Genomic DNA, 14,941 nt, shown 5'->3' on the forward strand with positions numbered 1-14,941 from the left:
TAAGTAACAGTGGTGGAAAAAGTACTCAAATGTTTTACTTAAGTAAAAGTATCAATACTGCAATGTAGAAGCACTCTGTTACAGGTAAAAGTCCGGAATTCTAAATTTACTTATTGAGTAAAAGTACAAAAGTATTGGTATCAAAATGTACTTAAAGTACCAAAAGTAAAAGTAATTTCCTCTGATGTAATTTCCTTCCTTCCTCAAGTAACGCGTCGCGATGCGACGCGTTACTTGTGAGCTTGTAGATCGGCTATTTTCAAATAGCCTAGGTATATAGGGCTAAAGTGGTTAATGTATGTTTTATAATCTAATAATTTATATCTGCAAAGTAACTAGTAACTAAAGTTATCAAATAATTGTAGTGGAGTAAAAGTACAATATTTGCCTCTGAGATGTAGTGGAGTAGATGTAAAAGTATTGGAAATTGGAAATACTGAAGTAAAGTACAAATACCTCAAAATTGTATTTAAGTACAGTACTTGATTAATGTACTTAGTTACTTTACACCACTGGTAAGTAATGATTAGGCATGTCACAAATATTAGAGAAAATGTTTTTGCAGCTAACTGTTGTTAGCTTATTTGTGATTAGTCTGGGAGGCATTGCGTCGGAGGTTGGACAGCAGGGGCACGGTCACTACGTTGTGATTCAAATCAACAGCCAATGAAGAAAAGGGGGCGGGATCCACATGCACTGGGTGTTGCATCTAAATAGGATCGACGGGAAGCAATTTCCCCTTGAGAAATTGCGGCCGCCATTGTTGTGTACTGCTGTTTGCCTCTCGTCGGACTTTTTAGACGAGTTGCACAGCTCTCAGACCGGTAAGAGGCGTGTCTGCTCAGATTCTGAGCGTAAATTACATCCCGCCCACAAATACCAGGGCTCTGGCCCAGAAGTTCCTCGCCGAGCTGGCGAAAACTTCTGGGAACTCAGATTAATTTGTTATTAAAGAGGACCTTGTGTGTGTCAGGGAGAATGAAATCTGTGTTTTCCTCCGTGTGCGGAGAAAGAAGTGATTTTGGAGGTGTTTGTAGTGTTAATTTACATAGTATAGAGACGTTTCTGGATGTTATAGATTGTGGATAAACCTTGTTCTCACATTTTCTCACACTTCAATCAGCCATCAGCAAATTAATATGAATGACTATGAAACAAATGACAACGGGTTGAAACTTGTTAGAAGAGCAGAAAGAGGCACCTGAGTAAAAGAGAGTAAAACACATTTTCTGTGCAAATATCAGTACATGTAGGTGTTTAATAGATACTAAATTATTTTTAAAGCAAAAGTTAAGCTTTAAAGTTAAATAAAATGAAATATTATAATGCAGTATTAAAGCAGCACAATGCAACTTTCCTCTTGAACCCGGTTGAACCCGGTTTCCTGCGCAAGTGCTGACATTTTTACCGTTAAGCTAACAGAGCCAACCTGCTTGCTCAGGGGATACATTGAATCTTGACCATCAGGTCAAAATTCTGATCCTGTGTCTAGGAGAGACATGACCTTTGACACGATCTGAATGTCTCAATAGAAGAGCAGGGAGACAAACCACCCCAATTGTATAAGTTATATTGTATTAACATACTCTACCGTACAGATTGGACAAAATTACATTTTATTCACACAAAATAATTGTGAGGCTTTAAGTGTCTTTAAGAGGAACTGGCCTAAGGGTTGCACTACATGAAAGGCCATGGAGTCACCAAAATTCCTCAAATTCCAAGGCAATCCAGCCAATAGTTTTGTTATCTTGTTAGTCCAAAATAGCAAAAATAACAGTGGCAGCCAAAGTCAGCCGTCGATACACAATGGTGTAAAGTAACTAAGTACATTTACTCAAGTACTGTACTTTACTGTACAATTTTGAGGTATTTTTACTTTACCGGAGTATTTCCAATGGTCTATACTTTTACTTCTACTCCACTACATCTCAGAGGCAAATATTGTACTTTTATTCCACTACAATTATTTGAAAACTTTATTTACTAGTTACTTTGCAGATATAAATTATTACATTCTAAAACACACATTAACCACTTTAGCCCTATTTTATACCTAGGCTATTTGAAAATAGCTGATCTACAAGCTCACAACGCGTCGCATCGCGACGCGTTGTGAGCTTGTAGATCTGCTATTTTCAAACATTTTGAGTACTTTTACTTTTGATACTTTAAGTACATTTTGATACCAATACTTATGTACTTTTACTCAAGTAATTTTTTAATTACAGACTTTTACTTGTAACTTTTACTTGAGTACTTTTACTTAAATAAAACATTTGAGTAGTTTTTTTTTTCTTCCACCACTGTCGATGCAATCAAAACTAAATATTACAGATACAGCTGCTATAATAAAAGTGTTTTTAAAAAAAAGGGCAATGCTCACATTCCCTTGTCTGTCCACCCATTCTGTATTTGGTCAGAGTTTCGTATCTCGGAGCCACTTCTAAACATCAGAGGAAATCAAAGGACTACACCATCTTTCAAATGGTGCCATTAGGTCTACACGCAATCTGACAGGCAAGCGAAGATGCCACTCATCGCTCAAAGGTTGTCTAAACTCAAACAGCTGTCAGGAGTTGTTCCATAAAACTTTCCTCTGTCAACTTAGTGAGTGACTGGAAGGTCAAGTTGACAGTGTTGGGCTTTTCAAGACACTAACGGGCGGATGCAACCGCTATTTCCCTCCTCCGCATCGATTACTCTGCTAACGCGAACACAGCCCCGCTAACCAGAGGCTAGCATTTGGGGCACAGACAGACAGACACACATTCCTGGGCAAGATAATGAAGAGACGGAAGGGGGAGGGGCGGGAATCAGGCGCATGATGGATGGCCTGTCGATTTGCTTCAGAGACATGCTTAGATTTATGACAGGGCCGGGCCTGTGATGCATGGCCGCCAGAGTCATGCGCTTGTTGATCAATGCGTTGTGTGTGTACCCCCAACCCGAATGGGACGCAGCTGTATGGGGGGAGTTGGCGAGGGCACAGTAATACCTTCCTCCTGCCAAACATCCACTGCTGTTTATAATCAACTGCTGGCTCTCTCTCTCTGAGTCTCTTCACAGATAAATATAATTAAACTTGAATGTATTCACACAATACACAGTTCTTATTTGAAATCTAACTGCAATGTGTGGATAGCTTGCACTAAAGCAACCAGTAAACTTAAAATAACAATATAATTATATATATATAAATATAATTATATATATATACATATACATATACATATATATGGTATATGGTTTACAGCTGTACAGTTCTCAAACGTATTTTTGTTAGCTTACAGCACCATTGAGTTATACTATATCGTTTCTGTCGGGTGGAAACTTTGGATGTCAAAAAAATTTCCTTTTACTGTATATTACTATTTTAAAAGCATTTTAAAATAGTGAAAATAGCCGATTTACAATCTCACAGTGCATCAAGCCCCCCGTTTTACTCTTTAATGTTTTGGGCCCAAACTTGCAGTACCAGAAGTGGCCAGTTGGAAATCTGTGTCTAAAAGCAAGCCCTCCCAGTCCTGTGGGCCAGACCAGCACACCCTCCTCTCTGCACATTATTTCACCATGCGAGATCTGTGGTGAATGATACATTATCTGACCTGTTCTTTAATTACCCCGGCGTATGTCTGTGTGTCTGTGGGACCGCGGTGAAAGATGGAATGCGACGAGGATGCCAAAGATGTAGCGACAAAAGGTGGCGGGACGTCAAAAAGGTTGAAAGATCGTCCAGATGTCGAGGACGGCGCTGTGAATCCCCCCCGTCCCCCCGTCCCCACAGGAGAGGAACATCTGCTGGCAGGTGAAGTGTTAATCTGGGGCTGTGATGAGGCCCATTCTAGGATGGATGTGTGTTTTATTTTTTCCTGCACAGGTTGCTGTACCCCTTAAGAACCCCAATAATCTCGAATCCCTGCAGCCGCTCGCAATGTCTATGGGCGGCTAATGGTAGCGATTACCACCCTCTCCTTCTCATTTCCTCCCGACACTGAAAGGAAGTGGAAGGCCACGGGAGAGGAAACAGCTGGCACCTTCTCCGCTTACGTAACTATAGAACCAAACTCTGCCTTCCAGTTCCGTTTTCCACAGTTCAACGTGTGAAACCAGCACCTTCTGTCGGGAGTTTTCGACACCGTAAATTAGCGAAACGCTAACTAATTAGCGGTGAGTCGGGGCTATGTGGTGTGAGTACATTACATTTCAGTCCATGTGTGTGTGCATATGTCTGCTGAATTATATTACCCCTATACTCACTCCCACATTGAGGTGGCATTTGTGAGAAAAGGTGCACAACACGGCTACGGTGCAACATTTGCTACGGGCATGCTGTAATTAGCAGCGGAAAGAAGACGGATAGCATTCCCTGCATTAGAATGAATTATTAAATATCTCCACCCTTGTTAAATTTGGAGAGGGTGGATTATAACCAAATGAACTACACCCCTATTTCACTGTCATTCTATTTGAACAAGCACGCCCACCGGGCCAAAGTATAATGAAGGAATTGGACCCGAGAGGCTGCGAAAAGCTCAACTAACAGGAGCGATGCGTCCAATATAACTGAGATGGTGTTGTCATTGCAAAATGTAATAAGCAATACCTTGGAGAGATCCATGAGCCTTAGGAGATCGTTCTGGGCCTTGCCCTGGTGCACTCGATCACGTTCCCGACTCACATCGACATCCTCCTCCTCCTCCGCGGATGTCGAAGCCCTCGCGCCGAGCCTGGGAAAACAAAGTTGATGACATTCTTTGACATTTCACCGTCATTCGGAGTAATGCTAAATTGCGCGACTAAAAGGACACGGTCTGGGCTCAATGGGGCTCTCTGCGACGTTCCTCGATATGTCAAAGAAACAACAGAGCTTAGTTGCCATGACGACCTCTGTTTCTGGGTAGGTAAACAATGGGCATAAGAGGAGACTGGATGACATTTGCCTAACAAGGTGGCGGCATTGCGGTGCAACAGATGTGACATGGATAATGAATATTCATTACTGGTTTAAATGGGGAGAAATAAGATATCTTGAAACAAACAACTATGTGGAAATATGGATGGAAATATCTAGGCTTTACTGTCGAGTGAGTGTGTGTGTGTGTGTGTGTGTGTGTGTGTGTGTGTGTGTGTGTGTGTGTGTGTGTGTGTGTGTGTGTGTGTGAGTGAGATATGAAATGGAGATTCAAGGAAACTGCACTGTTTGAAAAGGGAGGAAGGGATGAAGGAAAGTTGGAGAAAAACAGGAACAAATTGAACCCTTCTGTAGAATGATTAAGAAGGGGGGGGGGTCTTAAGGTCACTTTTACATAACAGTCAATTTGTAGCGGAGCAGGAACAGACATCAAACCCCTAATTAGGTTTGTACCCATAGCTTTGAGCTTCTGCCACTGTGTGAGCTCTGCAGACCGTTTTGCTCAGGTGTCTGCTTGATGTTTGTGTGTGTCTGGTGCCTCCAATACGTTTGGGCGCTGCGAGGAAACCCTCATTTCAGCCGGTGACAGTGACCTGTCACAGTACGTCATTCGCAGCCCAATCCATCCACAGACGGATGTCAGTTAACATAACCCCCCAAACTATGACTTTTCAATTTCATGGCTTTGCACAACTTCACAGACAGCCCCGGTGAGTGAGTGACTACTGACTAGGCATCGCGGGGCTCAAACCTGGGCTTGCAGAAGAATTTATACTGGATGAGCAGGGTGACAGCAAACATGACGGTGCCCTGGATGGACATGGCACACAGGTTCTTCCCGACCATCTCCCAGCTCAGCGGATTCTTGAAACGATCTTCCCCTGGAACGGGAGGAGGGACGCAGGTGTGCAACAGTTAATCAAGCTAATCGACAGGGGTCTAAATGTCTAAGTAATGTCTAAAATCTAAATGTACTTAAAGTACCAAAAGTAAAAGTACTAAAATGTTTGAAAATAGCAGATCTACAAGCTCACAACGCGTCACGATGCGACGCGTTGTGAGCTTGTAGATCGGATATTTTCAAATAGCCTATGTATAAAATAGGGCTAAAGTGGTTAATGTATGTTTTATAATGTAATAATTTATATCTGCATAGTAACTAGTAACTAAAGTTTTCAAATAATTGTAGTGGAGTAAAAGTATAATATTTGCCATAATATAGATGTAGTTAAGTAGAAGTAAAAGTATAGACAATTGGAAATCCCCAGTAAAAGTACCTCAAAATTGTACTTAAGTACAGTACAGTACATGAGTTTAATGTACTTAGTTACTTTACACCACTGCTAATCGATATACTCAATTATAAAGAAGAAGGGATTTCAATACTAAACAGATTTTAAAAAATAGCAGAGATAGCAGATCTACAAGCTGTTGTTGTGAACTATTTTTGCACAACAAAGTATAAAATTGGGCATAAGTGGTTAATCAGACTAATCAATAAAAAAATTTATATACAGTAAATTTAAAAAGTATATAAATCATGTTTTTTCTTCATTATTCATTACATCGAAAAAGTAATCAATAGAATAATCGCTAAAAGTTAATTGACGTAGTTGCAGCCCTAGAAGTAAAGGGAAAAGGAAGTCAGAAAGAAAACCAAATCATATCAAGGACAGAAGGATGAATCAGGCATACACACACCCACCCACCCACCCACCCACCCACACACACACCCACCCACCCACACACACACATTTGTAAAAAGTAGGTCTAAGTCGATTTTATCAAGGTTTGCTGAGTGACATTACTTTATGAAAGTCCACGCGTTTAGAAATGCAACAAATTGCTGTCAACCGTCTGAATGAAAGGCTTAGAAACCATCAACGTGAATTCGAAGTCTGAAGCCTTTTCTATAGCTAATGAACATGTAAGCTAAACTCTGACTGACTTCCTCAAGGCCTGTGTCTGTATCCCAGTCTCTACAGCCCTTCAGCTAAAGGGGGGAAGCAAACAAGGAAGATGAAAGCACGCTCTCAGTCTAGCTCTCCGGGTAAATAGCCCCTCACGTTGCAATTGCTTTTTTCTCTTCGCGCCTTCCGCTGCCTACACTGCAAATGATTCCTGAAAACCACTATTTCCTGCTCCATCTCTCCACCAGATAAGACTTCTCTCTTTCTCTGCCTCTTTTCATGTGTCGATCTCTCTCTTTCCCTCTTGATCCCGCGGTGTTCACCTCACATCACTCACCTCGCGGTCTATATTTAACATCGCAGAGGGGAGGCTGAGGAGGCTTGTTGCTGGTCAAATGTGCCTCTTTCCCAGAGGGAGTCATAATAGCGCTACTTCATAATGAGATGGCATATAGGGCTACTTTAATGGAGAGGAATGAGCTTTGAGTGCCTTTTAAAGGTGTACGTAATAAGAGCAAAGCTCACGGTAAGAAACATCAAGTGCTTTGGTTTAGAATAGTGGTTGGTGTGGCACACTGGTGTGCCATGGAATATTGTGACAAGTGAACCACACATTATTATTGCATCATACAAAAACAAAAAAATATTAATTATTTGTAATTTACTATGAGTACAGATCTGTTGTTGTTTACACTGCACTTAACACCAGTGATCAACTAGCAGCACTTGAACTTACATATCGTCGGTGTCCAGCCGGGACCAGCTAACTCCATTTTCAGTTTTTTTTTTTTTTTTCATAAATCAACGCTATTGAACCCCCTCTACATCTGCGTAATTTTTTTTTTAATAATAACATATGAAAAGTATTAAAAAGCGCCTCTGACGAAAACTCCTAACTCCATTGGACCCTCAAACTGTCCGTCAAAAACAAACAACTCCCCCTTCCTCTCAGGCTCTCAGAGAAGCTCTGCTCTGTATGAGGCAGACAGGGAGAAGATTTTTCAATGCTTTTGGGAGAACATAAACTGGGAAGAGAAGAGAATGTATGTGCAAGGTTTGATAGATGTCACCCCAGTAAAGAGGAGAAGGGTGTCTTCACAAAGGTCATCTGCTCGTGTTTTCTTTTTAAATGTTAATGGACAGAGAATGAGTGTGTGCAGGAGTTTGTTTCAAACATCTCCAAGAGCTCAAGGAGATCATGCCAAAAGACTTTCACAGCTTTTATGACAATCTAAAGCACTAAGAAACACCTACCACACACACGCAACACACAACACACAACAGTGTGATAATAAAATGTTGATAGGTATATGATAGGTAAATTCAACTGTGGTTGTTATTGTTAGTGCAGTAGGCTACAGATTTGATAGGCTACAGATTATATTTTTCATGAATGTATTTTGTATTTATATGCCATTTATTTATTGTTGGTGTGCCATGATTGCTTTTGTTAAATACATGATTGAGTATTGAGGCAGAATTGTTTGTTGCACTCAACTGTAGAAGAACAACAGTGGTAACAGTTAGATCCATGGTTGTTTACAATGCATGTTAAAATAAAAGTTGTTTAAGTACAGAATTCAGCTTTATCTATACTTAGTATATGAGGATGGCGCTCACCATAAATAGCTGATCTCCAAGCTCACAATGCGTTGTGATGTGTTGTGAGCTTTGAGATCCATTGCCAGCTGTTCTTATCAATGATGGACAAAACCTCCTAACTCCACTTGGCTGGATTTGTGTTTGGACAAAACTCCTAACTTCACTTGAGCTGGATTTGGGTAAAGTGGTGATAATATAATGACACATGCAAGTATCTGATAATATATAAAGTCACAATACCAAGTTTGATGAGGCAGTATTGCTTTGTTTTAAAAATATAAGGTTTTCTTCATTTTCTGAAAAAATTGATATTTTGTTTTTCATTTCCTGAACAATTACCATTTTGGATTTAGCTGGTTCCGGCCGGACAGCAGAGATATTCAACAGTAATGGTACTTTTTAGCACTGCTGTGAGAGTGTGGGGCTCTGACTGATGGTGATGATAATGGCGGATGGGCAGAAGGGCGGTTCAAACCACTTTGGTCCAGCTGGGTGTAAAGGAGCAGCATGACCACGAGGGGCTGCTAAGTGGGGCTTTTAGAGTCTTAAGCCCTGCCTAGTCTACTCCAGCCACGTCATGCACGAGAGATGAAGACGTTTTACAGCACCTCTGTGACTGTACAGTATAACATGATGGATTGGCAACAATGTGCTCTATATTTAAAATGACGTGTGACGTGCACCTCATGGACAGAACCGGTATTGCACAACTGGTGCACGCCACAGTACAATACTGTACCGTTTCAAAATGCCACTTTCTGCTAATTCTCATTGCTTCACACACACCAATGCCTCTTTTCAAGATAAATATTTCAGAGGATAATTACGGCGCCATCCCAAAAGGCTGCTTTCGGTTTGTGTTCAAGCATTTAAAGCCAGCGGGCATTTTGGGGGAGAAATTCATCCTACATAAAAGTTGTCTAGAACCAAATGTGCAATGCTAAAATGTAAGCAAACGCAGATTTTTGTGCTTCGGATTATATGTTTTTCTTCCATCTGTGCTTCACTGGAGAACAGCAACTAGACAGGAGTTGAGAAGGCGTAATACGACATGGGCAATGGGATAAGACGGACCAAAACAAAAACACATGCCAAGGAAAGATCTAGTTACGTCGGCGTCCCTTGAAACGAGGCGGATTTAACTCAGATCTCAATACTGTGACGATTTGCAACGCATTGCAAAGTATTTTAAACACGACAGCCATTTTAACCTGACAGCCATTGAACAGCGGGGTGGACAAACACATTGTCCCCCCCCGCGTTTCTTTCATGTTTCTCTGTGACGGCGGTGGGAAGATCTTACCGAAACTGTCGAACAGCGTGGCCATGGCCTGGTTCTTGGCCATGTCGATGAGCCCTCTTCCCAGACAGAAATGTGGGAAGATTAGCAGCACTTGCTTCACTATGTCATTGATGCGTGTAATGCTCTGTTGAAGGAAACACACACACACACACACACACACACACACACACACACACACACACACACACACACACACACACACACACACACACACACACACACACACACACACACACACACACACACACACACACACACACACACACACACACACACACACACACACACACAAATCAGTGGCTTTGAAAAACCTTCAAAAACAAACAGGACCAACAAATAATGAATTCCATCGTCAAACCTTGCAGCAACAACAATAACAGAGGGACCAATGCGTGAGCGCGAGTTGGCCTGTGGAGACACAAATCTGTCAGTGTGGGCTTCGGGGGGGAATCAGCTGAGCCTGGGCTGGAGGGAGGTAAAAGGGGGCTTGTGGCGCTCTGACGTGGGCAGCGGGGTAATTAACGAACATCCGCCGCTCCCACTTTCATCAGCGGAGGAGCACGCTGCGCACCGCCGTGTGCTGCCAAATGACACGTAAATCTAGCACCTTGAAGTGTTCCTTTACTGAAGTCAAGCAAGCGTGTACGGCAACACACTAAGTGAGAGGATGCACGCACAAACACACACACACACACACACACACACACACACACATGCAAAAGCAAACTGGCAAAGTTCTGCTCAAACAGACTTGGATGTTTGCAGTCATAACCAGTGGTGGAAAAAGTACTCATTTTTTTTACTTACGTAAAAGTATCAATACTGCAATGTAGAAATACTCTGTTACAAGTAAAAGGTCTGTGTTCAAAATGTTACTTGAGTAAAAGTACAAAAGTGTTGGCATCAAAATGTACTTTAAGTACCAAAAGTAAAAGTACTAACATGTTTGAAAATAGCAGATCTACAAGCTCACAACGCGCTGTGGGCTTGTAGCCTATGTATAAAATAAGGCTAAAGTGGTTAATGTATGTCTCATAATATTATAATTTATATCTGAAAAGTAACTAGTAACTAAAATTGTCAAATAATTGTAGTGGCGTAAAAGTACTACATTTGCCTCTGAGATGTAGTGGAGTAGAAGTAAAAGTACTGAAAACTGGAAATACTCAAGTAAAGTAAAAATACGTCAAAATTGTACTTAAGTACAGTACTTGAGTAAATGTAATTAGTTACTACCACCACTGGTCATAACCAGTGTGAGTAGAGCACACAAAGGTGTATACTGTTATACTGTATTATATATACATACAGATACACAGCTAAAACATTATGTTACTCCATGACCATGTATTCCTCTCTGTTCATAATTCATACATACAGCACTGTTCTATATGCAGATGGCCGCTCAGACACACAAATCCATAATGCAGTAGACACACACAGCGTCTTGTTTCATGACTGCTTAATTACTCAAGTAAGTGTGATTGTGTTTGGGCACTTCCTGATTCCCCCCCCGCCCCCTCCTCCCTTTATCCCCGGAGGGCCTCAGTCTCTCTTTCTCGTCACCCCAAGGCTATGCGGCTGAATGGCGGCTTGTTAAACCCCACAAGCACTAATTAATTAAATGAAGACACAACGGAAGAGAGTCTACCACACAGACGAATACCACCGACACCTTTCATTCACTGTCAGAAGCAAAGGAGGAAGACAATAAGAGAGAGGGGGGACCGAAAGAAAGTAGAGTGACAGAATGAGCAAGATGGAGAAAGAGAGAGAGAGACAGAGAGAACGAGAGAGACAGAGAAAGTGTGGGGGGGAGGGAGAGAGAGAGAGACAGACAGAGGATATAATAATGCCACTTCTTGCTCAGCCGGCATGCCGTTCAAAAGCATGTTCATGCATTATGCATGGCACCTCATCTCAGTGCAGTCTTCAAAGCTCTTGCATACATGGAAAGAAACTATAAATTTATCATTTCCCTTTTTGCAAGACCCAGAGCGAAGAGCTGGTAGGGATGGCGCGGTAGATTTATATAATTTTATTTTTTCTAAAGCTGTATGCCTATAGAGTTATGACTCCTCTCGCTGTCATCAAATTTATTCATAGACACGTGTAATTTACCCTGTGATTTACTAGTTTGAATGACGGTATAAGCCTCATATTGGACGATAGGGACAAATTCCACTGCCATGTAAGCTGTCACGTTTCAGAAATTCCAAGTGCTTGACATAAAGAGAATTTTGTCAGAAAGGTTTGCTGGACACTTTAAAACATTTCAGTCAGTATAAAGACATGTCGGCATGTTATTTTTTTCTCTCTCTCTCTAAAACAAAATATAGATTGTATCAGCTGTATGCCAATGTGTTATGCACATGCTTTCTACTATGCTTTACCTCATCCTAATGTTGGATATTTTTCATTTTTCAAGGTAACACATTTTACAATAATGAATGCATTGTTACATTGCAATGCATTACTTGAGCCCTCAACCAGCTCAAGAATAATAATAAATAATTGATGAATTAACAGAACACTAAAACATTTTGGAGAGACAAAATACAACTCCAATTGAGAGAAATTTAATTTAAGTGACTGTTGCTCATAAAATAAACACATTAGGACTTCCTGTAGGACACAAATAGAACTCCTGAAAACATATGGCAGGACAAGGATTTTGTCATTTGTATTACTGTGTACAAAGAACTCAGGCAATAACTCAGGCAGCGCTCAACCGAAGGGCCTCAAACTTGGCGCGTTTGTCCCATATGACCCAGGGGTGTGGGACGGTTCCCGGGAACCGAAAAACTAAGTAGGATGTGGGGAAACTTAGTATGTACTGTATCTGACAGTGACCATAACAGCATTCACCCGGGACAGGCACAACACGGGCTATGATATTCCAGGTGCATTGCTATTGTACATTCTATACATCCAGATGCCAGATTATAGTTTAGAAGATAGTTTGTCAATCGCCGATGGCATAGAATGTTGTGTGATAGGTTCAAGGTTAGATCTTTGATTTCTTACAGTAATTACTGTGCGACTTTTTGAAATAACGTTTTGATTATTTCTCTATCCTCTCGGCGCATCTTTGAGACCCACTGGCAATCTATGTCTCCTTGTCGCTTTTATTTACCGTCATCTCCACCACAAGATTCCTTTGATATTGCCTGGGCTAATTTGCACCTGCTTTTTAGAGGCAGAGAAATTCCATGGATGCGAAAACGACTCTCGGAAATTGCAAGAGCATCCAGTGGAATACGTAATCAACCACACTTCTAGTATTTCCAAGCTATACGCAACACGCACACTACGTTTCCAGGGTGTTCCCGCTTGATAAATAATATACGTTTCTAGATGCAGAATGCATCTGATATGAGGTGCAATGAGTAAGCCTTGCCAAGCCATGTGGACCATAGGGCAGGAGCCTATCTCCTGTTTCTGTAGTGTGAGGCAGCCTGACGTATATTAGTACATTCCCCACTCATAGATATAGAAACCTAGACATCTCATTGGCCTCTGCAGTTCATTGGAGCGACCCGTATCGCAGTCGCCATTTTAGAGGGGGCAAGCTGCCACTCAAAGTGACTACTGGCCAATCAAAGCACGTCTTTTCCAGGACTTGTCAGAATCTGGTTGTTGTCCCGCCCCCACCTGCCTCTGATTGGCCTACCGAACGTGCCCTTCTTCTGTGACACACGCGGAAGCTTCCCGCTTGCCCTGCGGAAGCAGATACAGACCGAGATACAGACGCCTTAGAGCCGAGGAGGCATCTACCTTTACATGTCTATGACCCCACTACCCCAGCCATGATGTACAAGTACATGACGCTAGTATGTAGCAGGGACTTACCCCCAGTCAAACCCTTGATGCTGAGTGCCAAGCAGGGAGGCACTGGGTCCAGGGTTGCCAGATCTGCTTATTATAATTTCCCTGGAATATTTTATTTGAAAATAGCCGATCTACAAGCTCACATCGCGACGCGTTGTGAGCTTGTAGATCTGCTATTTTGAAATAGCCGATGTATGTGTTAAAGTGCTCATGTGGCCCATGGTCGCTTCTTTTGGGCTGGTTTTCCTAGAATCTGGCAACACTGACTGGGTCCCATTTTATAGTCTTTGGTATATGAACCGGCCGGGGAATTGAACCCCGACCTCCCAATCTCTAACCTGACTCCACCAGATGGGGGCGGTATTGACTTAACAATACAGCCTCCATCTGGACTCGCTCAGCGAGTAGAGCTGTCCGCACCACTGCGTGTGCGAACCAATCAGCGGCTGCTAGGGGCGGGATCATCCAATCACCTGCCAAGTAGCTTGAAAAAAAAAGGGACCGCCCCTTCATCGATTGTGCTATCGAGGTCCCAGATGGAAGTAGCCTGTGAAACAAATGTGACGCAAGCTTCTTCCATCTGGCAGAGTCAGGTTACCCAATCTCAGGGCGGACACTCTAACCACAAGGTCACTGAGCTGGAGATATGAAGTGCAAAAAGGCCTGGTAAATCAGGCCTCTTTGAGCAGACGTCAGTCTGAACTATTGTAATATCTGCTCCTTGTAGCAATGTATAACATTCAAGAGCTGAAGTATGTGAGAGCAGATGATCAGTAGGCCTAAATGGACAATTTAAATCACACCTTTCTCCGAGGTGTGTTACGATGTAAATTACATTCACACTGCAGAGGAAACCCGGCAAGGTACCAACCTGGTCATACTGTAGGCAGTTTAGGGGTTAAGAGTCTTGCTCAAGGATTATTCGACATGCAAGCCCGTAGGAGCAAAGCAGTGGTTTTCAACCCTTTTCATATCAAGGTCCTTTATTTATACGGCATTTGAGCCACGGACCACCATTTGATGAGATTTAACATCTCAGACCCAAGACTTAGAATAATTTATTGTCGTTGGATACGATTTTGTCCACAATTCCATGCTGTATTGATGTGGTACAATTAGGAGAGATAACAGGCAAACCTTGATCAAAAATAGCAATTATTTAATTAAGTAATGCAGATATTTAACAATAATTTAACTCTTGAGAGCGTAAAATTAAACCAAATGGACCCTTACGGGTCCATTTGGTTTCATTTTACACTCTCAAGAGTTAAAGACCTATAGGCTAAGGGTCCATTTGGTTACCAACTCTCCATCATTTAGCTGGGGACCACCTGGAACCCACTCAAGGACCACTGGAGGTCCCCGGACCACTGGTTGAGA

General features: G+C 42.0%; 1 protein-coding gene across 1 annotated transcript in view; it reads right to left on the reverse strand.

Moving 5' to 3' along the window:
• LOC308101484 (phospholipid-transporting ATPase ABCA1) overlaps positions 1 to 14,941 on the reverse strand; it is a gene marked incomplete at its 5' end in the record, with an annotated part of 254,815 nt that overhangs the window by 49,295 nt on the left and 190,579 nt on the right. The window contains 3 exons of the mRNA XM_080450900.1: positions 4,607 to 4,730; positions 5,667 to 5,796; positions 9,731 to 9,854. Coding sequence (XP_080307026.1) covers positions 4,607 to 4,730; positions 5,667 to 5,796; positions 9,731 to 9,854 — 378 coding nt within the window. The remainder of the gene's footprint in view (positions 1 to 4,606; positions 4,731 to 5,666; positions 5,797 to 9,730; positions 9,855 to 14,941) is intronic.

This window comes from Gymnoscopelus braueri (genome assembly GCF_963280865.1).
Source record: "Gymnoscopelus braueri genome assembly, chromosome: 15".
NCBI classification, from domain to species: Eukaryota; Metazoa; Chordata; class Actinopteri; order Myctophiformes; family Myctophidae; genus Gymnoscopelus; species Gymnoscopelus braueri.